We start from the raw sequence: 27756 nt of genomic DNA on the forward strand, positions 1-27756 counted from the left end.
CCAGATTTCTCTCCAGCTGGGCTAAATGTTTATAGAAGAAGTTGCCTGCTATCTTTTGGATTATTTATGTGTGTGCTGTCCTCCATTCCTTACCCAACGACCTCATCTGCCTCTCTTAGTCCCTAAACCCTAGAGCAGGGGTCTCCAACCTTGGCAACTTTAAGACTTGTGGACTTCAACTCCCAGAATTCTTAAAGTTGCCAAGGTTGGAGACCCCTGCCCTAGAGAATCTCAGGTACCTTCTCTGGAACTCAGTGAACTTTCTTGCTTCTCCTGGTTTTGACGAGGGCAGCCTGCATGCTGGAATTTATAACCCTTCTTTCTACTGGTTTTGACTTTTCTTCTTCTATAAACTTTACTGTCTTCATGTGGGGCAAAAGCATTCAGTGAGCAGTACTATAGACTGAAGCTTTACTAACATGGGTTATGAAAAAAAAACAACCCTACAAAACTTTCTTTAGATAAGTATGGAGAAACCCCCAAAAGCATCCTTGAGATGGTGTGAACAGCAGGGATCTGGTTGCATTGCACTGAATAGTACAAATATGCTGGCACTTAGTCCTTGTGGAAACCAATGGGAAGACTGAGTTTCAGAAATGAGACTCGGACTTACTCAGTTCCAGGGACATGTCTTTTGTGGATAAACAGGATCTTCCATGGACATTTTGTGGAAGTGCATGTACTTGTTAAAATTCAGAATGTGCCAGGGATTGGAAAGCTTAAGAAACACCTAGCCTAATGTATTTCTAGACTTCTAACTTCTTTTTGAATAAGGCTATTTTAGACTATAGTTATGCAGTTGTGTGCCAATTACATAAATTGAGCATGCTAGGATGAAGCCTCTCATCTAGATTTCTTCTTGACATGCTGGTTTTGAGCATGAAGTTCATTTTTATGAATAGTTTTTTTAACATCAAACAGAACAATCCTTAACGGAGTACAGTTGTTAGCAATTCATTTTACATTTCAAGGTGCATTAACTAGATTTTTCCAACTAGCATCATGCTCTACCCTAGTTCACAATGAAATTATTCTGAAACAACAGCTTGGATAATTAATAATAAAGATCTGCAAGAATAAGGCCAACTGATAGACAAATGGATGGTGCTACCCACAGAGGAATTAGATGAAAGTAGGAAGATGGAGGCAGGCCATGACAGTGACTGAGCTACTAAAGATATGGACAACCCACAGTCCAAATTGCCCTTGCGCATAGCTGATTAGAAAGAAACTCCTAATGGGTTAAGTTCTTCTTGCACACTTCCCCCCCCCCCCCCATGTAGTTTGTGCATCGTGAAAAACAATGGTAAATTAGGGGAAAAATGATTTTGAGAGTAGGGGTGTATGTTGAAGGCAGCATACAAGGAAAGAAATTAAAGTTCTCTACAATTTGATGTGATTGGAAGAAGGGAAATGTACAAATGCAAACATATCTGTTATAGGGAATGTATATGAGCCGATTTGTTATAGTGGTTAAGACACCAGGCTAGAAATCAGGGGACAGTGAGTTCTAGTCCCACCTTGGGCATGAAAGCCAGCTGGGTATCACTTTCTCTCTCAGTCCAACTCACCTCACAGGGTTGCTGTTGTGCAGAAAATAGGAGAAGGAAGATGTATTAGGTGTGTTTGCTGCCTTGAGGTATTCATAAAGTAATAAAGGTGTGATGAAATCTAATAAATGAATACATAAAAATGTGTGGGTTATATATTTGCTAATATATGCATGTGGGGATATCTGCCCATCACCTACTTGCTCATCTCCTACTGTTGCATGTGGCTAGTAGGAGGGACCTACCTCTTATTAAATTCTGTATTAGTTGTCTAATCAGTAGTAATATTAAAATGTCTATAAATATCTGATAAATACTTTACTGGGAAGCTTTATTATGAAAAAAAGCACCCTGCCTTCATTTTATTAACTTACAAACAGAATGTTTAAAATGTTTACCTTGCCATGTGCATGGTTTACACATTTATAAAGATCAGGATTAGGCTCAAGGGACATAGACAGACAATAATCTGTATAGCTAGCAATATTTTTGCTTCCAAATGCTTTGCTTCCAAATGTCTTGGACCCCAAAACCTACATCAGAGAACACTTAAAACCATACCTAACACTGCTATAGGATCAACATCATTATTTTTACATTTTGAAAGTATGTCAATAAACATGCAAACAAATAAAACAAAGAATCATTTAGTATTATCTGGCTACTGGGGGGAAAAAAACGAAGAGTAGTGAAATAATATAAAAGTGGGAAAATGTGTGTGGTCTATGTGTGTTGCAGTGTGTGTGTGTGTGTGTATGTGTGTGTGTGTGATTGCAACAAAAAAGTACAAGCTATAGAATATTTCTCTGTGCAACAAAGTAAAATTCTGTGATATTAGCTGGGCTTTTGCCTGAATACAGACTGTCAATTATAGACTTATGACTACAGAGGTAACAAAAGATGCTTCTTCCTGCTTTTGTAACAGAGACTTGGCAACAGTTTACTGTGAAGATTCCAACTATGTCATATTGCGCCGTTGACGTAGGTTAACTTAATCCACTGCTACTCATGCCGGAGGCATGAAGCATGTACAAAGTGAAGCCTAATAGAATGCATTTTACTACATCTTGTTAATAATATTATATATGTCATGCATCACCCACTATTTTAACAAAACTGATGGATTCATCATGGATTAGTAGCACTACTGGAGCTCTCTAAACTATATCAAATTATGGCCAATCCCTTAAGGAAAATACAGAAAAAATCCTGATTCAAAGAAGAAATTGACAATCTAAAATATCTATAATGAATTTTATCAGAACAATAGAAATAGCATGATATATGTAGTTGAATTGTCTCTTTGTTCATGTCTCTACGCATGTAACGATAAGGGGAGATATAAGTAAAAGTGGCAAGATGTCAAAGCATCTAGAAATAAAGCAGGATATGCCTACAAGGTATAGGTAAGAGTAAATTTGTCCTTCCTGGATTAACATCCTGAAAAGTCCTATAATTTACACAACCATAACAAAAAATATGCCAGCTGATTAGTAAGATGACAACAGCACTCTATGGATTTATTTAAAACCAAGTTCTAGTTTGATCCTTCTGGCTTTATTGTGTTATATATCTCGCATATATTAGGTTGCAACCTTAAGGAGGACTACAAAATTGTATTTAACAACAGTGTTGTACTTCCAAATGTTCAAAGTTCCTCACATGTGTTTTGTGACCCTATTTGATAAATTGCTCCCCATTTAAAAGAAGTGAGATAGAAAACTATGCATAAGGGGAGGGTAGCTTGCCAATGGCCATGTAGTCAATTCCTGCCAGAGCTGAGATTAACCTAAGGACCAATTTAAGCATGATATGATCTCTGGACTAATGGAATAATCTATGCATGCATGCTTAAGTCATAAGTTATACTAAATTTAGTTCTCTTAGTACCAAAAAAGTGGGAATATTAATTGCAGATGAACAAAATTGTTCTATTAACACAATATTGCACCAGCATTTGTAACACTATTAATGTAGGGCTCTTCAAAAAGATGATTTTTTTAAAAAAAATAGCAGAGTGGATAAGGTAAATTCTCACCCCTCATACACCACAAGATCTGTTACTCCTCGATCGGTTAAAATGCACACAGAGTATGAACAAAGATTGCAAACTACACACCCTTTAAAATAATGATCCTCCTGCCCCTCCGTTCAAATTACGTCTCTAAGTTTTTCAAACAGCAGCAAACATTCATGAAAATAATAAGTCGGTGTAAGACACAACCATGTTGCACAGAGCAAGGCAAGGATTATTTCCATTATTGGTTTACCTATTCCTCCTAATCTTTCAGATCAGGAGGCATAATTGACTAACACATCCCACAATAGAACGCAAAGCAATCGTAGACACAGAGCTAGAATTAAGAAAGGGAGGGGGAACCACATTACCAGCTTGCATCAGAGGTCCTTAAAGAGCTGGTGGAACGGGATCTCGGCTTCATTATAATACTCATCGTGCAAATAACAACCCAGCGCTCCTTAGCAGAGACACTTCAATTCTTTTCACACTTCTTCCATCCCATGCTTTCTGTTTGCCAAGGAAATCGAAAGGAGAAACTTCCAAAGAAACATATTCCAAGTGAGAGCCCGGGATCTTCGAGATGATCTTTAAAGTACTGAAGCTCTTTGCTCATTCCTCTGCATTTATGCCAGGACTGTTTGGAAGTGACAGTGCTGTTCTCTTCTGCCTTGCGCTGCTGGGGGAGGAACTGTGCTTTGAGTCAATTCTCCATCTAAGTCACATGGGAAGCAAAGCAGCCGAAAGAGCCTTGATTGTATTTTTTAAAAAAACAAATTCCTCCTCTCGCAATCCCATAATAACAGGTTTAAAGGTCAGCCACTTTCTAAAATTGTTGATAAATGGTAAAAGGAGAACATGAAGATGAGACGAGGGAGTCTGCAGGAAACCTTCACTTTCAGAAGTGCAAGGGTTAAATGGAAGTTCCACAGACCAGAACCCTTATTTTGACAAGAGGATTACCTGATATTTATGACCCCTTGTTTCCATATAGAAGGATTACTTGAGATTCCTCTAATTCCTTCTTGTTGGCTCACTCACACTTCTCACACAGCTTTTAGAAAGAGAATCCAGTTGTTTCGTCACAGGCAACATAAACACTGACTGCTTGAGGGCTAAGTAACATCTGTTTGATAGAACACCTTAAGATACTGTAGGGAAGTTACAAAACAAAATAAATAAGCCGAAAGGGGGGGGTTTGCTGCTGCTCTCTTATTCCCCTGCAACTACATGAATTGATCTTTACTTTCAGAGTAAGCAATCTTATATGATGAAGTATGTTACTTTTGACTTTAGAAGTACGTTCTGCTTAATTCAATGTGACGTGAAGCCAAGAAACGTGCATACAGAATTTCAGGCAACATCTAGAATTTAACATTTCCAAACAGTTATCAAGTTCAGTGAACTATATCATATAAACTGCTTGCCTAATAATAAAAAGCTCCTCTGAAAGTATCTGATTTTAAAATACATTCAGTTTGTGAAAGAGGCATTTTAATGGCTGCATTGAAATTATTTATAGTGGTTTATGTAACTAGACAGATATTTTTAAATTCAGTGGCACAGATCTGCTTTTGTAATTTACTTTTTAAATGGAGGAAACTATGCTCCAAACAAGTGATTACATGCAGAGAAACTATTCCATCATGCAATAGTTCAAGAACAGTAGATTACGGCTTGCAAAGAATTCAGAAGAGAGCAGCTTTGGAAATGAAACCAATTCCAGTGACCGCATTCTGTTGTTGCATTATTCAGAAGATCTTAAAATATAAAACAAGATGTAGAGAATGAGATTTTTGTGGCTTCCTAGATAGACACCTATTAATAACCAGCTGGCATCAACCAAGGTTTATTTACTGTTTTCCAAAACATGCAGCGTGATTTGCGTCTACACTTCATTGACAGGGATAATCTGTTGGCCCTCCATGTCTACACCAGTCATCTGTATGCAAATTGTTCCATAACAGCACAAAGAATTTCAATGAGGGATCAGCCCACACATTCCCTTCATTATATCCTTCCTAGCTTTTATCTTCACATGTTCATTGTCAAATACCGAGATATTTTAAAAGGGATCCTTGTTTGTTACTTAAAGCCCTGGATCTCAGTCATTTTTGTGTCCTAAATATCACCATCATTCGATCAAAGGAACACCACTTGTCAAAAAAAAACAACCACGTTCTCCGTAGACAACTTATACAGTTAGTCCTCGGCTTATGACCACAATCGAGCCCAACATTTCTGTTGCTAAGTGAGGCAGTTGTTAAGTGAATTTTGCTCCATTTTACGACCTTTCATGCCATAGCTCAGTGTTGGCGAACCTTTTTGGCACTGAGTGCTGAAACAGGAGCGCGCGCAGGAAGCGCCAGAAACCAAAAGAGCAGTTCCCTGATGAGCATGCGCGTGCCAGGAAGCTAAGCTTCCAGTTTTCAGCTTGCGCATGCACACTGGTCACCTGCTCATCTGGTTTCTGGTATGCATGCGCACATGAAGACCATTTGGCTAGCGCACATACGCACACCAGGAACTGGAAGCTCAGCTTCCCAGCAAGCGCATCCACAACAGGGAACTGCTCTTCCACTTTCCGGCTCTCCAGCACGCTTGAAGACCAGCTGGCCAGGGCACATGTGTGCTCTAGAACCCAGAAGAGCAACGGGCGACGTGCCCGGATCGATGGTTCTGCATGCCACTTCTAGCACGCCTGCCATAGGTTTGCCATCGCTGCCATAGCTGTTAACCTATGCAGTTGTTAAGTTAGTAACACAGTTATTAAGTGAATCTGGTTTTACCATTGACTTTGCTTGTCAGAAGGTCGCAAAAGGTGAATGCATGACCCCAGGACACTCTAATGATCATAAATATGAACCAGTTGCCAAGTATCCAAAATTTGATCATGTGACCATGGGAGTGCTACAATGGTCATAAGGGTGAAAAACGGTCATAAGTCACTTTTTTCAGTGATGTTGTAACTTTGAACGGCCATTAAATGAAGTGCTATAAATCGAGTATGACTATGTGCATTCTCATAGTTACGAGTCATGGTGAATGTTAAGGGTCACAGAAAGTAGCAACATCCTCTATGTACCAACAAGCATCTGGATGGTCTGGGCAGCTTCGCTCTTTTGGGGTTCCTTGCCTTTCCCCCAATATTTTGATTTTCTGAAGTTTGGAATAAGGCATGCATCTCACTTAGAGTCTTGCTGGGTAGCACTGGTATACATAGTACAACTTGACAAACTCTGAAGTTACAATATCTGCAAGCAAGCAAGTTAGTCAAACAGCCTTAAAAATATAATGCACAGCAAAGGCATTAATATCTGCCAACATTCAGATTGTTAAAGATTTTTTTTTTTAAAAAAAAAGCTGAAAGAGGATTGCTTAAACCTTTCCCCACAATCCATTTTCTTTATCAAAAATATTATCCCAGGCTGTTTCCCTGATCAAAAATAACCTCTCAAGCTGCAGGGGGTGGGGGGAACATTAGTTTCCACAGATAGATAGATAGATAGATAGATAGATAGATAGATAGATAGATAGATAGATAGATAGATAGATAGATGATAGATAGATAGATAGATGATAGATAGATAGATAGATAGATAGATAGATAGATAGATAGATAGATAGATAGATATAGATATATATATATACTATATATATATATATAGATAGATAGATAGATAGATAGATAGATAGATAGATAGATAGATAGATAGATAGATAGTATTCAGGCCATGAAAGTACAGGATAAAGAAATGATATTACTCCAGTCATATTCTCTGCCACTAACTGCTGTATTTTAGTTTGTCATTTTAACTAAATAAGATCACTTATTTATCTATCATCTAGCAAGGGCTGTCAAACTGGCGGCCCGCAGCCCAGATGCATCATGCGAAGGTCACGTTCACCCAGCTCCGCGAAGGGGAAAAAAGGTCATATGTTATGTGACAGCAACGTGACCCAGTGAGTTTGACAACCGTGATCTAGCATAACCTGGTCCTCAATATATGCAAAGCTGACAGCCCAGGTTCAAGATCTGAGGGCCCCATGAAAGGGTGAACTCCTGTTACTTGCCCAGATCTCTGCCCGCCTAGCAATTTGAAAGCATGCAAAGGCAAGTAGATAAATAGGTATCACTTTGGTGGGAAGGTAACAGCATTCTGTGTGCTGCGGCTTATAGTCATGCCAGTCACATTACTATGGAAATATCTTTGGACAATGCTGGCTCCCTCATCTAAGAAATGGAGATAAGTACCACATCCTGGAGTCAGACACAACTGGAGTCAGACACAACTAACCCTAACCCTAACCCTAACATCCTGGAGTCAGACACAACTGAAACCTTTATCTTTATTATGCAGATGAATATTTATGAACAGGGTCAAATATTTCAGAAAATTCATTTGTGGAATCTTCTTTTTCAGATTCATACAATGTAGAGTAGAATGTGGTTGACATCAACAACATAGAGTAGAAGTGAACAATGTTTATGGTCTCCCAATAAATGCCAGTATGCAAATTCCCAGCACTTCTCATTGTTAGCTGTAAGACTGATAGCAGTTTGACTTCAGTAAAATTTGGAGGGCTGTGCATTGCCCATCCTTGGAATTCAATATAATTCATATTATACCTTATTGAATAAATAATAGCATTTGGGTATTATCTTAAATAATATTTGTAGAACAGGTCAGTATACACTCCGCAGAGGAACGCTATTGTTAAATAATGTGGCTTACATATTCCATACTAGACATGATCTAGTATTAGAATATGTGTATAAAATACTAAGATTCCTTCTAGGAATGCATACATAGAATACAAAGGCAATAGTGATTATAAAGCATTTAATTTCTCTGCAAAAGGAGAAGGGGAAAAAGGTAAATGGGCATGGTGGGTGCATAAATTTATGCATGGTTTAGGGGTGTGTGTGTGTGTGTGTAAGCTGAAACGTTGGACTGACTTTTTTTTCTGAATTTATCTACTAGAAGGAGAATTTATAAAATAATTTTAAGACAGAGAGTTTTGGGGATGGCATGTAGATGATCTGCAGCAGATTACCAAATTCCGGACAGCCAATTGTTTTAGTAAAAACAAATTGCAAATGATTCTCTTGCCTCAACTTAAATCAACTTTGGATGGCTAGAAATAGAATTTGTGGTGAGCTCAGTTCAATTACACTGAAGAAAATAAATTTGGGGGCCCTGAATATACTTGAGGTGATCCATTTTGGAAAAAAAAATGTCTACCTTCTGCCTGTTTCTAAGAAAATTATTTGAGATTTTAGCAGCTAAAACAAAATAGTTCTGGCAAGCTTAAAGGCTCTTGCTGTTTGGCATCCAGTCATGTGATTAATTCATAGCAGATATAAGATTTGAACCAAACGTGAACCAGAGACGTAAGATTTGAACTACAGACCCATAGCTTAATCTCTTACTCATGATGCCCTGTACGAATTCAACACTTTAAAAATTAGAGCAATCTGATAGAGCGGAGTCTTTTTTTTAACCAGAAGATCAGGGCGTGAAATGCATCACTAAGAAGTCCAAATACAAATGTGTGAGGGCTCAAAATCTCTAAACATTAAAGTTTGCCCTAAAAGGGAAAATTTGGCAGCCAGAGGGTAGACAGCAATAAACTTTCTCTAGCTCTAAAGTGCAACTTTGAAACTTATGTGGAAGGTTTGTGTTGAAACGTATTTGATATCTGAAGGATTTATAAACATGTGATGTTAGCTGCAGATAAGTAGCACCAATTTTTTCCCCTTTGTTTCTTACATTGGTGCCAGTGTTGACCTTGCATAGCATAGCAACACTTTTCCAAGGCCTATTCCCGCCCCTTTTATAAATGCTGCAGAATCTTTCGTTGTAAATCATGAAAACCTATTTTTAAACAATTTAAAAACAATCCTGAACAGTTTTTTTGAGGACACCTACTTGCAAAACCTGATTCATTTCTCCAAAGTTTCCAAAATCGATGGTATTTTAAAGAAACACCAAATGGAAGAGTATGCATTAAACATAGGATGTGTTGTATGGATAGTAGAGATGGAAACACTATAGTTTTTGTAAGATTACATCTCTATAAAATATGCTAAGAGAATTACTGCAAAAAGGGGTCTACCTCACTAGCAGCAGCCACATTCATTTGTGGTTTTGGGGGGGGGGGTTGGGTTTGTCCCAAGGTCATGGAACATGTTAGTAACCATTCTTCCTTAATGATAAACTAGCACTAGTCTCAACATAACTTGTTTTCCCTAAAGGGAGTTTTGAAAAGAAAATACCTAAGAATCACAGTGGGGTGTAAGCAGTTTCTTACCTTTATTAGATTTCCTTGATTTTTGAAAGCTCAAACTCACAAGGTTTTTAACAACCACCTTCCTGCCAATTTTCTGGAAGAATGGTTTTTGAAAGATTTCCCCTTCCTTTTCAAGCAATAGGAAGGAATGAAGTTGGCACATTTCAGAGTTATCATATTTGAAGGTGTGATAGAAGACTTGGGAGAACTTATCTCTAGTTTTCTCCATATCCTTTTACTTGCCTTTGTCCCTTTCCACTGGGTCTCTTTATTCCATTCTAGCCAAGAGATTCTCAACATCAGAAAAAACAACAACGATAAAGGAATTCAATTCCAAGTTCAACGCTTTTAACAATAGCAATTAGACTTATATACCGCTTCACATTGCTTTTACAGCCCTCTCTAAGAGGTTTACAGAGTCAGCATATTACCCCAACAACCTGGGTCCTCATTTTACCCATCTCAGAAGGATGGAAGGCTGAGTCAACCTTGAGCCAGTGAGATTTGAACTGCTGAACTACAGCTAGCAGTCAACTGAAGTAGTCTGCAGTACTGCACTCTAAGCACTGCACCACCTCGGCTCCAGTCTTGGATGGGAAATCCAACTAATCCTTTGGTTGTTAAAACAGAGTCTCAAAGACTAGTTTTAGTCTAGTTTTCTCTCTGGTGATGCTATACTGCTAACTAGGGCATACAAAACCTTTGCCAGACCTATCCTTGAATACTGCTCACCTGCCTGGAACCCACACTGTATTTTGGACATTAATACATTAGAGAGGGCCCAGAGGTATTTTACAAGAAGAGTACTCAACTCCTCTGCTTGCAATAAAATTCCTTATACCACCAGGCTTAAAATTTTAGGCCTGGATAACCTTGAACTACACCATTTACCTTCTGACCTAAGCTTAGTACACAATATTATCTTCCATAACATCCTACCTGTTAGCGACTATTTTAATTTCAACAGCAATAACACAAGGGATATCAATAGATACAAACTAAATGTAATCCGTTCTAATCTTTTTTTTTAATTAAAGTTTTTTTATTGTTTTAATTAAACACACACACACACACACACAAAACATTCTTCATTACATTTTCCAGAAAGCATGTCGATTGGTTACAAATAAATTTCGTGCGTTACTACCACAATCATTCTTTATACTTCATTCATATTGGATTATATATTTTAAATGAAAAATCTTTATATACCATCAATGTACCATCACTCTCATTTAACTATATTTGTTTAAATGTGCTTTTATCTAGAATCATTTGTATTTAAGGACACAACCACATACTGGCATTCGTTAGCTATTTCTATGAATTTCAGGCTTATATCCAATTGCTTTCACCAATGTCAACCCATACAAAATCATTAAACATTATCCATTAACATTTCATTATTATTATTGTAGTTATCTAACATCTTTATAATAAATCTAGAAAAAATTTATTACTAGAATTTATAAGTACCCAGGAAAGATTACACCTTTATAATGAAGTCTAAACAAATATAATTAATGAATCTTTTCCCCAGGTCCCATATTATAGTTTATATCTAAATTGTAGTAAAATTTATAGGTACCCAGTAAGAATTACATCTTCATAACAAAATCCAAACTAAAAAGTATTAATAAAATTGATAAGTCTTTTTCCCAGGTCCCAATTTACAGTTTATATTGTAATCCGTTCTAATCTTGATTGCAGGAAATACAATTTCAGCAATAGAGTAGCAAATATCTAGAATACTCTACCTGATCCTGTTGTTAGTTCCTCTAACCCCCATACCTTTTACCTTAAACTGTCTACCATGGACCTTACACCTTTCTTAAGAGGTCCCTAAAGGGGTGTGCATAAGCGCACCAGTGTGCCTACAATCCCTGTCCTACTGTCCCCATTTATATGTACTCATTTTATGTGCTTATGGCTATGTTTTGCTTACTTATATTCATTTATTTGTGCCATTTTTCATGTGGCCATGTCTTTGTCTATGCTGATACATGTTTCTTGTACTTGTTGACAAATAAAATAAATAAATAAAGACCAAAAATGGAATTCTAAGAATTCTAGATAATAACATCTTAAAGAACATGGGAGCAAAATGTATAGGGCAGGTGACTACTCAGAAGTCATATCTTTTAGATTTAGTAAGTTTCATTCACAGTTAAATGTGTATAATCCTGCAATCTATAATCTTATATTTACTTGGGAGTAAGCACCACTAAATATAATTCACAGTTCGTAGCATAATATGATGACACTGAAAGACTGCCAACCTAGGTACGTTTTCCTAGAAATAAGCAAGAAGGGGAAATCAAGATCCAACAGAGCTAGAGACACTACGCATTGAAAGCCAAGGAATTGTTTGCTTCAACTGCTTCTCAATGTGTCATTTTGGATGACTGGTAAAAATAAACTTGCTGATTTGGCTCTTCGGGATGATACCTGAGGCCTCTTGCTGCAGTCGTAGCAGCTGAATGATAACCAGCCCAGGAGTGTTCTAATATTTCTCAACATCTAAATAGGGAGGATATGTGTCTTCAAGGCCAACTCTCTTGCAGGGGAGGACAGAGGAGAAGGAAACAAGGTCAGATATTTCAGTCAAGGAATTAGATTTTTTTTCCTTTATAATTTTTTTTTAAAATTAGAACATTATTTCTGGAGCAAGAATAGTTGCCGACCAAGAAAACCAAATTCACTATATATGAATCTCATTATACAATATATAAACTACAATGTTAAATTCTGGCTGTTGGCCCTACTGGCCTATTTACAATACGAAAAAACTACAAACAGTCAAGGAAAAATAAAGTCAACTGTAAATTTGGCAAAAGTTAGGGATAGTTAACTTACTCTAGTCACTTGGTATTTTCTTGTGTTTTGTAGCAAATAGATTAAATTCCAGTGTCAGATCTCAATAAGATTTCTTCCAGGCTCTTCAAACTCCAAGATTTAAAGATTATGCCAGCTGTTCAAGCAAAGCCTGAAGTAACACTGATACACTGGGTGACATCACTTCAGCATAAAAGGTCCCTAGATAAAATATTAGTTTTATGGAACCGAATCACCATTTAAAATTGTCTGGTTTTGGTTTGATTGCCACTGTAGCCTAATGTGAGGGGTTTCCGAATTTACAGGTTTTAGGTTTTTTTCCCTGTTTTAGTTTTGTGTTCCACCCACGTTTTCAAGCAACCAAAGCAGACAAGAACAGCTCAGAAAAGAAGGAGAAGCAAGCCAAATAATCCATGGTTAACTGCTCATTTTTGGGCAGATTCAGGGGAGGGATTTTTGGGAGACAAACTTTGAACGTAAATGTAGCCCTATTGTACAACTGTAACTCCACAAAGAATCCATGTAAGTCCAGCCATATACTGGACTCATGGTCACGGTCTATGCAGATTGGCTTTCACTTCAGATGAATGGATTTTAACTCCTAAAATGCTCAGCAATTGTCAAGTCGGCTCTAGAATTCTGAGAACCGAAGTCTATACATTTGGAGGTGGCTCCAGTTGAGAAAGGTTGCTTACGGACCATTCAGATGTTATGTTTCATGATGAGATTGAATAATCTCACATACTGTATACTTTTGCTGGCACAGAGGATCTACAGTTTTGGTTCAATCTTAAAGGGTTCCTGTTTGGGTTCACAGAAAATTGAGGAAAAAAAATAGAAAGGACGTTCTATGGAATAGAGAAACATACACTGTTTCCTCGAAAATAAGACCTCCCGGATAATAAGTCCAACTGGGCTTTTGCGCGCATGCACTAAAATAAGCCCTCTCCCCCAAAGCAAGATAGTTCAAGCCGTGATTTGTCATAATTGTGATGATTATGGCTTACAGTTCGTGAAAACCCAAAATCCACAATCTCAGAAAATTAGAATATTGTGAAAAGGTGCAATATTCTAGGCTCAAAGTGTCCCACTCTAATCAGCTAAGTAAGCCATAACACCTGCAAAGGGTTCCTGAGCCTTTAAATGGTCTCTCAGTCTGGTTCAGTAGGAATCACAATCATGGGAAAGACTGCTGACCTGACAGTTGTGCAGAAAACCATCATTGACACCCTCCATAAGGAGGGAAAGCCTCAAAAGGTAATTGCAAAAGAAGTTGGATGTTCCCAAAATACTGTATCAAAGCACATTAATAGAAAGTTATGTGGAAGGGAAAAGTGTGGAAGAAAAAGGTGCACAAGCAGCAGGGATGACCGCAGCCTGGAGAGGATTGTCAGGAAAAGGACTTTCACAAGGAGTGGACTGAGGCTGGAGTCAGTGCATCAAGAGCCACCACACACACACGGATCCTGGATACGGGCTTCAAATGTCGTATTCCTCTTGTCAAGCTGCTTCTGAACAACAAACAACGTCAGAAGCGTCTTACCTGGGCTAAAGAAAAACAGACCTGGTCTGTTGCTCAGTGGTCCATAGTCCTCTTTTCTGATGAGAGCATTGCATCTCATTTGGAAACCAAGGACCCAGAGTATGGAGGAAGAATGGAGAGGCACACACTGCAAGATGCTTGAAGTCCAGTGTGAAGTTTCCACAGTCTATTGATCTGGGGAGCCATGTCATCTGCTGGTGTTGGTCCACTGTGCTTCATTAAGTCCAGGGTCAACACAGCTGTCTACCAGGAGATTTTGGAGCACTTCATGCTTCCTTCCGCAGACGAGCTTTATGGGGATGCTGACTTCATTTTCCAGCAGGACCTGGCACCTGCCTACACTGCCAAAAGCACCAACATCTAGTTCCATGACTGTGGGATTACTGTGCTTGATTGGCCAGCAAACTTGCCTGACCTGAACCCATAAAGAATCTATGGGGCATTGCCAAGAGAAAGATGAGAGACATGAGACCAAACAATGCAGAAGAGCTGAAGGCCACTATTGAAGCATCCTGGTCTTCCATAACACCTAAGCAGTGCCACAGGCTGATAGCTTCCATGCCACGCCGCTTTGAGGCAGTAATTGCTGCAAAAGGGGCCCAAACCAAATACTGAGTACATATGCATGCTTAGACTTTTCAGAGGTCCGATATTGTTCTATGTACAATCCTTGTTTTATTGATTGCATGAAATATTCTAATTTTCTGAGATTGTGGATTTGGGGTTGTCATGAGCTGTAAGCCATAATCATAATAATTATAACAAATCACAGCTTGAAATATCTTGCTTTGCATGTAATGAGTCTGTCTCATATATTAGGTTTCACCTTTTAAGTTGCATTTCTGAAATAAATGAACTTTTGCACGATATTCTAATTTTTCCAGCTTCACCTGTAGTGTATTAAATAAGAAGTTATTTCTTGTTTTGTAATACCTATGAACATACTAATTAATTAATTAATTATGAAAACCATAAATAATATTGTGATAACATTCTATGTTTTGGAATAAAACATATTTTGTAATCTCTGCAAATGAAGAATAGAGCTCCATGTATTGTCACTTGAGTTGAGGACAGAGCAAATAACTTGAATCGAATCCTATGGAAAGACTACACTATTGGTAGCCATTTTTCTCAAAACCATCAAACCTAAATCCTACAACAGAGTCTAGGAGGCTGGTTATTTTGTGGGAAAGCTGATTCAGCACTCTTCAGTCAGCTGCTAACAAAGCAAATCTTAGCATGTAATTGAGAATCCCTTTGCTTACTTTCACTCTGTTACCCCTCACCTACTTATAATGATTCCAAAACACAGCAGAAACTTCCACCATTTGAACACCCTTAATGTGTGTCCTAAAAATAACCCCAAAACACAGTTGAATAAAAGGTAAAATGTGCATAAACTTACAAAACCAGAAATAAAAACAGTTGAGCAACATAGGATGTACGTGCAGACTTGCAAATTCAAGAAGCATATAATCAAAGTCAAGAAAACAAGGTCCCAACTTAGTAGTGTTCTATCTTTAACCATCATGTATGCAGAATAAAATTATAATATATAAGATAACTTTTAAGCCCATCTCATCATATGCCCTCTTCCTTTATTAATTAAAGCTTCCTCATTCTACTCTCTATTCCCGATATGTTTAACATCATTACTCTGCACATATTTAGAGCTATCAGATGTGACTAGAAAATCGGGACAATACCAGCTGCTCAGTGACAAGGGCAAGATAACATAAAATAAAGAAAATATAGAACTACTCAACTCTTACTTTGCCTTAGTCTTCAAGTGGGAAATCACCAACTTTATTAATTGTTTATTTATTTGATTTCTATAACCACTCATCTCAGGAAATGATTCTGGGTGGCTCACAATTGAATTGAATTCAAGAGAATTGTTGTTTGAAGTGAGTCAAGGAATGCCTATTTACTCTGAAAAGTACCAGGGGTTTGAGAAAGTGGCAATGCCATTGGAACAAAGCAAAAGTCAAGCATGTCAGCAGGCCAAGGCCTGTGAAGTCAACTGCCTCTCCTGCTTGAAAACGTTGAAAGAAATCACAGGGGAGAAGTGACATTCCTAAATGTAGCGCTCTCTCCAAATTACTAACATTCCATCTGAGTCAAAAATAATGCCAGAAAAGCAAACACTTTAACTGCAATTTCCAGCTCCTGACTTTCAGTCAAAAGGCTGACTTCAGACAATTGATATCAGACAATTAAGATGGGGCAGTAGTGACATTCACATTTTTTAATTACCAGTTCTGTGGGCATGGCTTGCTGGGTGTGTCAGGGGAAGGATACTGCAAAATCCTCATTCCCTCCCCACTCCTGGGGGGGGGGGGAAGGATATTGCAAAATCTCCATTCCCACCCCACTCTGGGGCCAGTCAGAGGTGATATTTGCCAGTTCTCTGAATTACTCAAAAGTTCCACTACCGGTTCTCTAGAACCTGTCAGAACCTGCTGAATTTTACCTCTGAGATGGGTGTGTGTGTGTCACATTTAAGGTTCTCTCAATAGTTGACAGCTTTCTTATCAGAATCTTAAAATGCATGCAAAGACCTCTCTGCAGAACATGGGTTAAAAAGAGGCTTCGAAGTGGCAGGGCCTGGAAAGGAAGCATGTGCAACATCTAAAATAATATCATTTTGCCACTCTCACAGAAATCTATGACCTTTTCGAGGTATCACAAGGCCCTTGGGGGAGCTGGGAGGGGGAGGACAACATAGAAGACTAATTATGCCAGTGTTTAGTAAATCACTCTTTATGCATAAGCTATGGTAACGGATAATAAGCTAGGTCTGTCTTATCCTAGGAAACATGCCGATGTAATACTTCTGCTTTGCAAGGTGCCCTAGTTGCCAGTTGTTTTTTGGATTCAATTCAAGGTGTGGTTGTTACCTATAATCCAGTGGTGGGTTCCTACCGGTTTGGCTGAACTGGTAGTGGTTTGTCACACTGGGTCGCTGGAACTGGCAGCGGCCAAGGCCTGCTGCACCCCCGAACTGGTTCTCCGCCATCTTGTTTTTCGCTTCTGCACATGTGCAGAACAATTTTTGTGCCTGCCGGAACCCACCCTTGCTATACTCCCTACATAGCATAGGGCCTGGTTATTTGAAGGACCATCTCTCTTCCATAGTATCTGCCTAGCTGGTTTAATCTGGCAGAGTTGGTGCACTCTGGGATTTTTTTGATTAATAAACAATGTCATTTGTGGGGATCCTGGAATGAAACCTTCCTTATAGCAGTGCCTATTATCTAGAACGAGAGTTCCTCCCACGATCCAAATGCTCCCCACCCTGCTGGATTTGAAGGGGCTGAAGACCTGGCTCTTCATCCAGGCCGTTGGTGAGAATGTCTTAAACCTCCTTTTAACTTAGCTTGGTTTCTCTTTTTAAATTTATTTATGCAATTTCTATACCCACCTATCTCATATTCTTGGCTCTAAGCAGAATAGAATAGAAATAGAATTCCTTACTGGCCAAGTGTGATTGGACACACAAGGAATTTGTCTTCAGTGCATAAGCTCTCAGTGTACATAAAGATATAAGTGATAAATCATGATCATAGCCATCATAATACACTCATCGTGAATCGTAACACACAATACTTAGTGATAGTCAGATAAAAGCTGCCAGTAATAAGAAAATAGCCATGCAAAGATTAAAAACAATTCAACTATTAAAAGCCATACAAAGTACAGTCACCAGGGGAACACAACCATTAAAGAACCATTTATGGGCTCCATACTCTTCTCTGTTTCCAAGGTAGATGACAAAGCCAGTTCTTGAGAACTTTCTGGAGGTCTAGCAAGGTCAGGGCCACACAGACTCAAGGGGAACTTCAGCATCTGGTGGGGCCTCCTCCCAGCCCCACTAGATTACATTCTGTAGGGGATGGAACCCAAAACAAGCCTCTTCTTCTGCAGCTGATGGGGTGGGTAGATGTCACTGTGAAAAGACAGGTCCTCAAATAATCTGGGACCATGCCACGTAGGTCTTTATAGGTTGTTTCCAACACCTTGAATTGGACCCGGGAATAAACTGGCAACTAATGCCAGAGTAGAAGTATAATGTGTGGTGATCTAGGTTCACTCATAACTGTCTGTGTTGCTACATTTTGCACCAACTGAAGCTTCCAAATATTCAACCCAAGGTACAATGCATTACAGTAATCCATACAGAGGAGACCATGATCCAGGAAGGAGTGCAACTGGAACACAACTTGAAGTTATCCTGCTAGTCACAACTACCACCTGCTCTTCAAACAGGAGTTGTGAGCCCCAAAGGACCTCAAACTACACACCAGGTCCGCTGGGGAAGTGCAACCACATCCAAAAACAAACATGGTATATTCCTGATTCAGGTGCCCCTCAAACCCAAAGCCACCCAGTCTTGTCAGGGTTGAAGCAAAGTCTGTTTTCGCCAACCAAATCCCTACAGCTTCAATAGGACTTCGGCAACATCAGTTTCTTCACTAGGGGAAGATATATATTGCTGGGTATCATCAGCCTACTGAGGATATCTCACCCCTAGGCTATGAGTCATTCAATCTAATGTCTCTAAGTAGATCTTAAATAGGAACAGAGAGAGTACCGAATTCTGTGGCTCTCCACAATTTAGGACAGAGGGTTGGATTTCTCACCCTTAATCAACACTGACCGAAACTGGCTACTGAGGAAGGAAGATAACCAGTTTATACACCAGTTAATATAGTGTTGTCCACTCCCAACCCTGCAGCTGGTCCAGAAGGACACCATGGTTTTTGTTTGTTTGTCCCTGGTTTATAATTCTGCCATCTCTGCATTTTTTTTCTTCTTGTTTTATTGTCTCATTTTTCATGTTTTAAATCATTTGTAAACTGCTCATTTTGACAGAATATAGATTTAAATAATATTCTGTGTGTATCTGTGACTCGCTCTCTCTCTCCCTTCCCTCCCTTCCTCCCCCCCCCCTCTCTCTGCCTGTATCTGTGTAGTGGTTAAGGGCATTAGGTTATGAATGTGGAAATGGTTCTAGCCCTGCCTTGGGCATGAAACCAAGTATTTATTTTGGCTCAGTCCCTCAGCTCCAGGAAAAAAAACAAGGGAAAACCACTTCTGAAAATCTTGCCAAAAAACCCTGCCTTTTTCAGGCAGTTTCCAGGAGTCGAGATAGACTCAATATTTATACAACATTGGCCTTATATACTATACAATTCAAGAAGAGTTTGAAGTTGCTATTTAGTCCCCTCGTGGCTGTTTGTGAAGAAGCAAGACAGATAAGATAGGGCCTTAAGAACACTGGAATCTTCATCCAATAACATCCTCCACATAGTTATTCAAAATACCCACCATTTTCATTTGGTATTTGAAGATCAGTGATGTCAACAGTTCTTATTCTCTCTCTCAGTCCAAATGGGTAGAGGGGTGTAATGATTTCTAATCTATGCAATATTAAAAACTATAATGCCTTTATGACACAATCCTGTTGAACTCTTTTCTCGTGGAATCAATGAGGGCTGACAACATAGTAGGACTGAATGGCAGCTGACAGCATGTCCTTTATTTAGGGCTTTGTTTTGCTTCAATACTGTTTACAGAAAGGATATCCTACTCTGATTGCACACGGAATTCCTTGCGACACCCACTGTATATATCAAAAGACTACGTTGCCCTGAAAGAGCTGAATAACTGATGCAGAGCAATGAGACCTGACATGCCTACAGGCACGTCTCATCATACTGACAGTATGACTTGAGTGTGATGTCACCCTCTTCCCTGGGGATTTACATTCTTCTTTGTGTCTGACAGCTCTCTTCTCTTTCCTGAATCAAATGCCATGAATTTGTTCCTATTTGCGAGGTAAAGAACTGAATTGTCAGCTCACAATTGTACCATAAAAGTTGCTTTCTTATGACCATTTTGAGGATCATATCATTTATCTGCATTTCTAGGCTGCATAAACAGAGGGACAGAATCAAGATCACAGGAAGTGTTAACACCACTTTAGAATGCCTTGGTAAGGCCACACTTGGAATACTGCATTCAGTTTGGTCACCACGATGTAGAAATGATGTGGAGACTCTAGAAAGAGTGCAGAGAAGAGCAACAAAGATGATTAGGGGACTGGAGGCCAAAACATATGAAGAACGGTTGCAGAAACTAGGTATGTCTAGTTTAATGAAAAGAAAGACTAGGCGAGACATGATAGCAGTGTTCCAATATCTCAGGGGTTGCCACAAAGAAGAGGGAGTCAAACTATTTTCCAAGGCACCTGAGGGTAGAACAAGAAGCAGTGGGTGGAAACTAATCAAGGAGAGAAGCAACTTAGAACTAAGGAGAGATTTCCTGACAGTTAGAACAATTAATCAATGGGACAACTTGCCTCCAGAAGTTGTGAATGCTCTAACACTGGCATTTTAAAGAAAACATTGGATAACCATTTGTCTGGAAAGGTATAGGGTTTCCTGCCTAAGCAGCGGGTTAGACTAAAAGACCTCCAAGGTCCCTTCCAACTCTGCTATTCTATTCTATTCCAATCTATTCTATTCTATCCTATCCTATCCTATCCCATTCCATTCCAAGGTTTGACAACACTACCATCTCTGTTTAAGAAACATGATCTGTGTGATTAAAAATAAAAAAAATGTATTTACACATGCAGGAATTACATACTTTGTTGTGCAGAACAGTCCTATTAATTATACTTAGATGCATATCGAGCTTATTTCATAGTAAATAATTTAGCTTTGCAGATAGTGATTGGGTTCATATATTGTTCTAAGCTATGGTTTATTAAATCGTGGCTTACTAAATTACAATTGGATAGTTCACTTTTAAATTAGGTAATAAACCATGAATAACAAATCATGATGGTTGATTTCTTACCGGATGCTTAAAATATACTATTATGAACCAGATGCTACAATATGGATTCACAAGATGGGGTTGAATAAATTATCAGTTATAAAAACGGCTCTCCCATAAGATCAAAAGCTTTTCCTGTTAATTCTAATAGGTCTTCTATTCCAGGCTAGAGAGGAAAATCTCCATTTGGGAATGAGGAGTTGAAAATCTCAGCTATTTCAGAATTTTTCCTTGCATATTAGTAAGAGGTGCTAGGCCAAACTATCATTAAAATTTGCTACAGAGTTTGATAGCACAGATAGAGCTAGTGAAAGAAGAGAAAGAATGGCAGGGATATGGCCTTTCAGATACACAGCATCCCCAATTTTGCAACTTATGGGAGCTGCACAATATTAACACTCAGAATTTCTGATCTTGGAGTAGTGGTGGGTTCTTACCAGCTCGGATCGGTTCAGCTGAACCGGTAGTGGTTTGGCGGCCTGCCGGTTCCTGCCGGTTCCAGCGACCCAGGACTGCCACGCCCCTGAAATGGTTCCCCGGCAGCGCTGCAGGCGCTACCATCTTGTTTTTTCAGTTCTGCACATACACAGAACAATTTTAATAGCACTGTGCATGCAGCACAGATCAAGTGCGTGTGTGGGGCGCATACATGAGCGAACCGACAGTAATGCCTGCCGGAACCTACCCCTGTCTTGGGAACAATCAGAATTCAAACGGATAGATTTATCTATTCACAATGGGAAGGTGCTGGCATTTTCCCATCTCCTTCAACTATAGTATCAGCGTAGATTTCAGACTTCATGAAATTAATGTCAACTAACCTCCTCTTGTAAAATAAGGGACATTTAACCAAGGTTATTTCCCAGCACTGTTGGTATGTATGTTATTTATGCACATGAAATTTGTCAACTATTTATATTCTCCATCCTTTGCCAAAATTGGGGCAGGAGGATTATTAGGGGGGAAAAAATTAGGAATAGGAGTGGTGTTTCTTGAATTAGGCCCTGAGAACAAGACCTTGTCTAGGTTACGAAGCCAGACTACTAAGAGTATCTCATGGATTTGTAAAGTGAATCAGTTTTGATTTTTGTTTCACTCTTTTTTTTTAATTAAAAAGAGAAATATTTGGAACAATTACGTAAAGTGTTGTGCAGTTAGATGTCATGCTTGCAAACTGCTGAGAAACATTATCACAGAGCTGATTTGCTTACCGTGGTGCTTTTGAATAAGCCACAGTTGTTTCTAGCCTCAGAATGCATTATGCCTTAAACCACAGCTTATAAGCTACATTGCCCAGGTCTACAGAGAATGATAAGACAATGGTGGTGTAAGGCAATATTTCATGAACCAGGGGAGAAGGTCATAAGTAGAGATGGGAGGGGCAATAAAAAGTTCCTTCTTTTCTTTCTAGGCCGGCTTACTAATTTGAAGCCAAAATGGCCTGGATGCAAAGCAATGCAATGCTCCTAGAGCCCCATGAAGCCTGAATATTCATTGCCTTTTCAATTTATTTATTTTTTTAAAAAGGTTGCATTTTAAAGGGAGAATAATTCTCTCTGGAAGATTTTTCTGCAAAGCTCTGACATCATTCTGCATAATTAAGAAGGATGTAGCATTTAAAATACTTGGGAGCAACACACTCAGTGTCCGATGAAGATGATGACAATGATATCTCACCTTTATTTTGTACAATTCAAGGCAGTGAACAAATGGTTGAGCCTCCTATTTTTCCCACAATGACACTGTGAGTGGGGACTGGGCTGAGAATGACTAGGCAAAGTCATATGGATAGACTTTAATATAACAATTATTGATATTTATGTTTGATCTATTAATGTAGAAGCGAAGATTCATGAATGTTATTGTCAAGTTCAGAAATCATCAGAACATACAAGCAAGATGCACTGTTTCTGGTTGGAGACTGGAATTGCAAAGTTAGAAATATTGAGGAAAGTATAGAAGAAATGTATAGCCTAGGAAATGGAAATAAAGTAGGATAATGATACATCAGTTTATTGTAATCCAATAATTTATTTATTAACAATTTTAAACCATCAAAACAATGGCTTACTGTTTTGGGCATGCTGCAGACCCCATCAGCCAAAAAGGTGTCAGCTGACAGGGGCTAGAAAATGAACCTTTCCGGCAATGGCTCCTGCACTGAGGAATTTATTCCCCTTGGAGTTTCTACTTGAATCCATTATTGATTGAGATGGGCGATTATAGAAGAAAGAATGAAATAAATAAATAAAGGAAGGAAGGAAGGAAGTGGGGAAGGGGGGAAAAGGGAAAGAAAAGGATAATATGTGGAGGTCACTAGCTGGGAGCTTGAGGAACTCAAATTTACTATTTTATTAGTACAAGAAGAGCTCAGTTACAACAGGGGGCAATGTCAGACCCCCAAGAACGACATATTGAGTTATTTTAGAGTAGTTTCCTCTATTATTCTTCACTTATAGACAGAATCTTGCCAGACTAAAGCAACTATTTGCATAAAAGCTAGAAAGGAGCTGTTTTAACCCTCTTTCTTCCAAACAAAGCTTTCCTCTGGAAAGTAGTCCCTTCCTCCTGGGAATCCAGACTCCATTTCACTAAAGGCAAAACTTGTTTATGAACAAAACACAATCGGCTAATGTGCAACTTCTAAATCATGTTTAAAAAGAACAAAGCCAAACTAGCTCCTGCAATATGATCATGAGCACATACCCAATATTTTTAAGGAGAACACTATGAACTGCTTTGAAGTCCTGATCCTCATTGATAGGGAACCAGGAGCACTGTGGAATGAAATCAAAGAAATTGTTAAGATTATTACAAAAAAACCTGTCAAAGACCAAGGAACACAGGAAACTAAATTGGATATCAGCAAAAATATTGCAAATTGCTAAGAAAAAAAGAGAGGTATCAAGAAAGACAAAGATTTCAGGAAGGAACTTAAAGAAATTTTCTCTTTTAGAATAGAAAAGAAAGAATATTAAAATGACAAAAGCAATAAAGATGGAATCAGAAAAAGAAGGAAAGTTTTTTAAAAATCTTTTTCAAATTCAGGAGATTTCAGTCTTAAATTGGCATGGTAGATACACTAATAAACATTTACCGTAGTAACTATTAAAAGATCAAGCAAAGATGGAAAGAGTATACTAAAATTCTGTACAATTCTGTCACCATCCAAAGCACCTTAGAAGATATTCCCTATTTACACGAACTTCTAATGCTAGGGGAAAAATCTATACCAGCCCTACATGAAGCAAGAAATGTCAGATGTTTAAGTTAATTTTAGAAAAGGGTGAGACATTACTGTTGATGCACACTTGATCACTGTAAAAGCCAACGATTACCAAAAAGAAGTCAATATGTGCTGCGTTGATTTAGAGGTACTTTTGACTGTGTCAAGCATTCCAAGCAGTGAATTATTAGAAATTCAGAAAAATCTTATTGTCTTCATGCAAAATCTATACACAGACAGGAAGTCACAGTCCAAGCAGCACATAGGAAAGCAAAGTGGTTCTGGGTTAGCAATAAGTGAACAGGATGATTCTATGATTTGCTTTCCTATGTGTTGCTTGGACTGTGATTTCCTATTTACTCAGTCTATATAATTGAATATATATTGAAGAAGGCTGGATGGGAAAATGATTGACATGCGTTTAAAACTGGAAGAAGAAACATCAATAGCCTGTGCTGTGCTAAAAATACAAGTGATCTGCAAATTCTTGCAATTGGAGTCAAGGAGTACAGTGAACACAATGGAACTAAGTTTAAATACGAAGAAGAGCAAGTAAATGACCAACTGGTAGGGCAATCAGTCTTAAAATTGACCAGGAAGTGATAGACAGGTTTTGCCTTTTAGGATTAACTATTAACAATAATATACTCTGTATTTATTTAACCTATACACTTGAATATATGCTAAGTGGAACTGTATTGGCAGAAGATGGTTTAAAATTGGAGAAAGAAACTTCAATAATTGTGCTCTATTGATGACATTAGCCTAAAAGCTGAAAATGCAAAGAATTTTCAAATTCTAGTAACAAAAGTACAAAGAATAGGGGGACTAAAATTAAATATAAAAATCAAGCTACTAACAACATATAGAAAAATCAGTCTTAGACACTGAATTGGTAGATAGATTATGCTTTTGGGGATCAACAATAATAAGGGAACAATAGTAAAGAAATACACCATGTATTGGCGTATGAGCAAATTTCTTGGGTAAGTGTGGAATACTGTGATACTGCGTGGAAGCAAAAATTGGACTTTCAAGAAGCAAGAAAGCAGGAAATTGACAAATTTGAACATATCTGTTGGGGAAGACTGCTGAAAATACTTTGGACAGCCAAGAAAACAAGCAAATGAATCATAAGTCAGTTCAGAATTTTCATTTGAAGCACAAAGTACTATGGTCAAATTATCTTAGTTTGTACAAATTATGAAAATATCCAGTTCCCTTAAGAAATCTATATTGTTGGAAAATGAGGAAGGAAATGGAAGAACATAACCAGACACAAGATGTATGGACATGGTTACAATTCCAATGACTGCACTACTGAGATCACAAAAGACAGGGGGTCTTGGCGAAGAGCAATCTATGGGTTGCTACGGACTGATATTGACTTAATGGCACATGATCATCATCTTCCCATATAAATATATGCTGGATTGCTCATTAGAGGTACTAATAATGAAACTAAAATACATATATTTTAGATACCAAGAATCAAAGGAGAAGACTTGATGTTTGGAAAACTCTAAGGCAACCAAATGGAGTCCAACAGGAAACGTGGCTAGATACTATTATTAATAATCCAAAATATGAAGTCACAGAAGCAGACATAACAAAATGATAGCCATTGTCCCATGATAACTGAACAACAACTAAATGACAAGAAGTAACAGCAGGCCAATTAACCTAAATGAACTGACCATAAAACAAAGATGTTGTCCCTAGAGATTTGCAAACACTGATGTATGCTAGTTCTTGATTTTAGAATACTTGATTTTCAGTAGCATGAGGCATGGAGCCGATGATTGCAGCCAAATGAACTCTCAGGCATACCTTAGTCATCAGCTTTTCAAGTGAAACATGAAACTAATCTCTTTGATGTTTCACATAGTAATAGATGGCTGGCATTAACCTGAATGGATAAATATGTTTTGAAACATACTCCAATGATAAAATACCCATTTGGCCTATGCAATATTGTAGATAAAGGTACCATCTGTGTCATATTCAATAATATGCCCATGTATCAACACTTTGCAGTATTTTGTTATCTTCACAACTATAGATACAGCACTAAACCTATCAAACCAGGTCAGTCAATGTCACCTTCATCCCAAATTAGAAAGATTATATATAACATTTTAAGATGATTAGTTAGATTATAGCAATTCTTGGGGTGGTGAAAATGTGTTAGTCTCACTAACTTGACATTTCAGTCAGAGATAGACAGTGGCCCTCATCCAAAATTATAGACCCCTTTATGAGCGTTGCTCTTTCCATTTTGGTATGGTTTCATTTTGGAAACGGCTACACATTGAGAAAAAGTCATAGTAATAAACAACATATTCAATAGGAGAACCAGAAAAATTAAAGCATTATGTTTTCTGCTCAGATAATCAACAAGAACAAATATTAAGACAAAAAGCAAACCTAGATTATAGGTTTTGGGTATAGCAACCCAAAAATCCAGGAAAACAAAGTATATAGATGAAACTCGAAAAATTAAAATATCGTGCGAAGGTTCATTTATTTCAGTAATACAACTTAAAAGGTGAAACTAATATATGAGATAGACTCATTACATGCAAAGCAAAATAGTTCAAGCTGTGATTTGTCATAATCGTGATGATTATGGCTTATAGCTCATGAAAACCCCAAATCCACAATCTCAGAAAATTAGAATATTGTGAAAAGGTGCAATATTCTAGGCTCAAAGTGTCCCACTCTAATCAGCTAATTAAGCCATAACACCTGCAAAGAGCGCGCGCGCGCACACAAACACACACACACACACAATATATATATATATATATATATATATATATATATATATATATATATATATATATATATATATATATATATATATATATATATATATATATATATATATATATAATGTTTTCGTAGATTTTCACGGGTGTAGGTATGCTGGTTTTGTTGTATTCGGGTCTTTTCCCGTGTAAGGTTGAGATTGTCTTTGCAACGTTTCGGCAGGATCACACCTGCCATCTTCAAGCTGTGGGCTTAAAATGGGAACGGAGCTGCCGTTTTTCTGTAAGTCTTGGTGGGAGGGGATGGGGTGGTGGCTTTGTTTCAGTAAGTGGAATGATTGGTTGTGTGGTTGTATCATGATTGGTAGATTGGTGCTGATTGGTGCAGGTTGTGTGTGCATTGTTGTTTTGTATTTTAATGGCTTGGGTGGTGGGTGGTGTTCGTTTGTTGGCTAGGGCTGGTTTCCAGATGTTTGGTAGGCGGGAGGTATCATCACGTTTGTTCATGCTGTGGGGGTGTTTCTCTATTTCGATGGCTTCCATGATTATTCTCTTGTGGAGGTGTTCTGTTTTGGAGATTAACCTGTCTCCTTCAAAGTTGATTTCGTGTCCTGTAGCTTTAAGGTGCTGGAAAAGGGAAGAAGTTTTTTCTTTTTTTCTTACTGCATTTT

At 38.2% G+C, this 27756-nt stretch overlaps 1 protein-coding gene across 12 annotated transcripts in view; it reads right to left on the bottom strand.

The window, feature by feature from the left end:
• PDE4D (phosphodiesterase 4D) overlaps window positions 1–27756 on the bottom strand; it is an 821955-nt gene that overhangs the window by 176012 nt on the left and 618187 nt on the right. Inside the window, exon 1 of one of the 12 annotated variants that reach the window (XM_081943195.1) lies at window positions 3939–4222. The exons of the other annotated variants lie outside the window; for them this stretch is intronic. Within the exon in view, the coding sequence (XP_081799321.1) occupies window positions 3939–4003 (65 nt within the window). The 5' untranslated portion in view covers window positions 4004–4222. Of the gene's footprint in view, window positions 1–3938; window positions 4223–27756 lie in introns of those variants that run through there. 12 annotated transcript variants of the gene reach the window in all.

This window comes from Natrix helvetica, assembly GCF_964273705.1.
Source record: "Natrix helvetica genome assembly, chromosome: 2".
NCBI classification, from domain to species: domain Eukaryota; kingdom Metazoa; phylum Chordata; class Lepidosauria; order Squamata; family Natricidae; genus Natrix; species Natrix helvetica.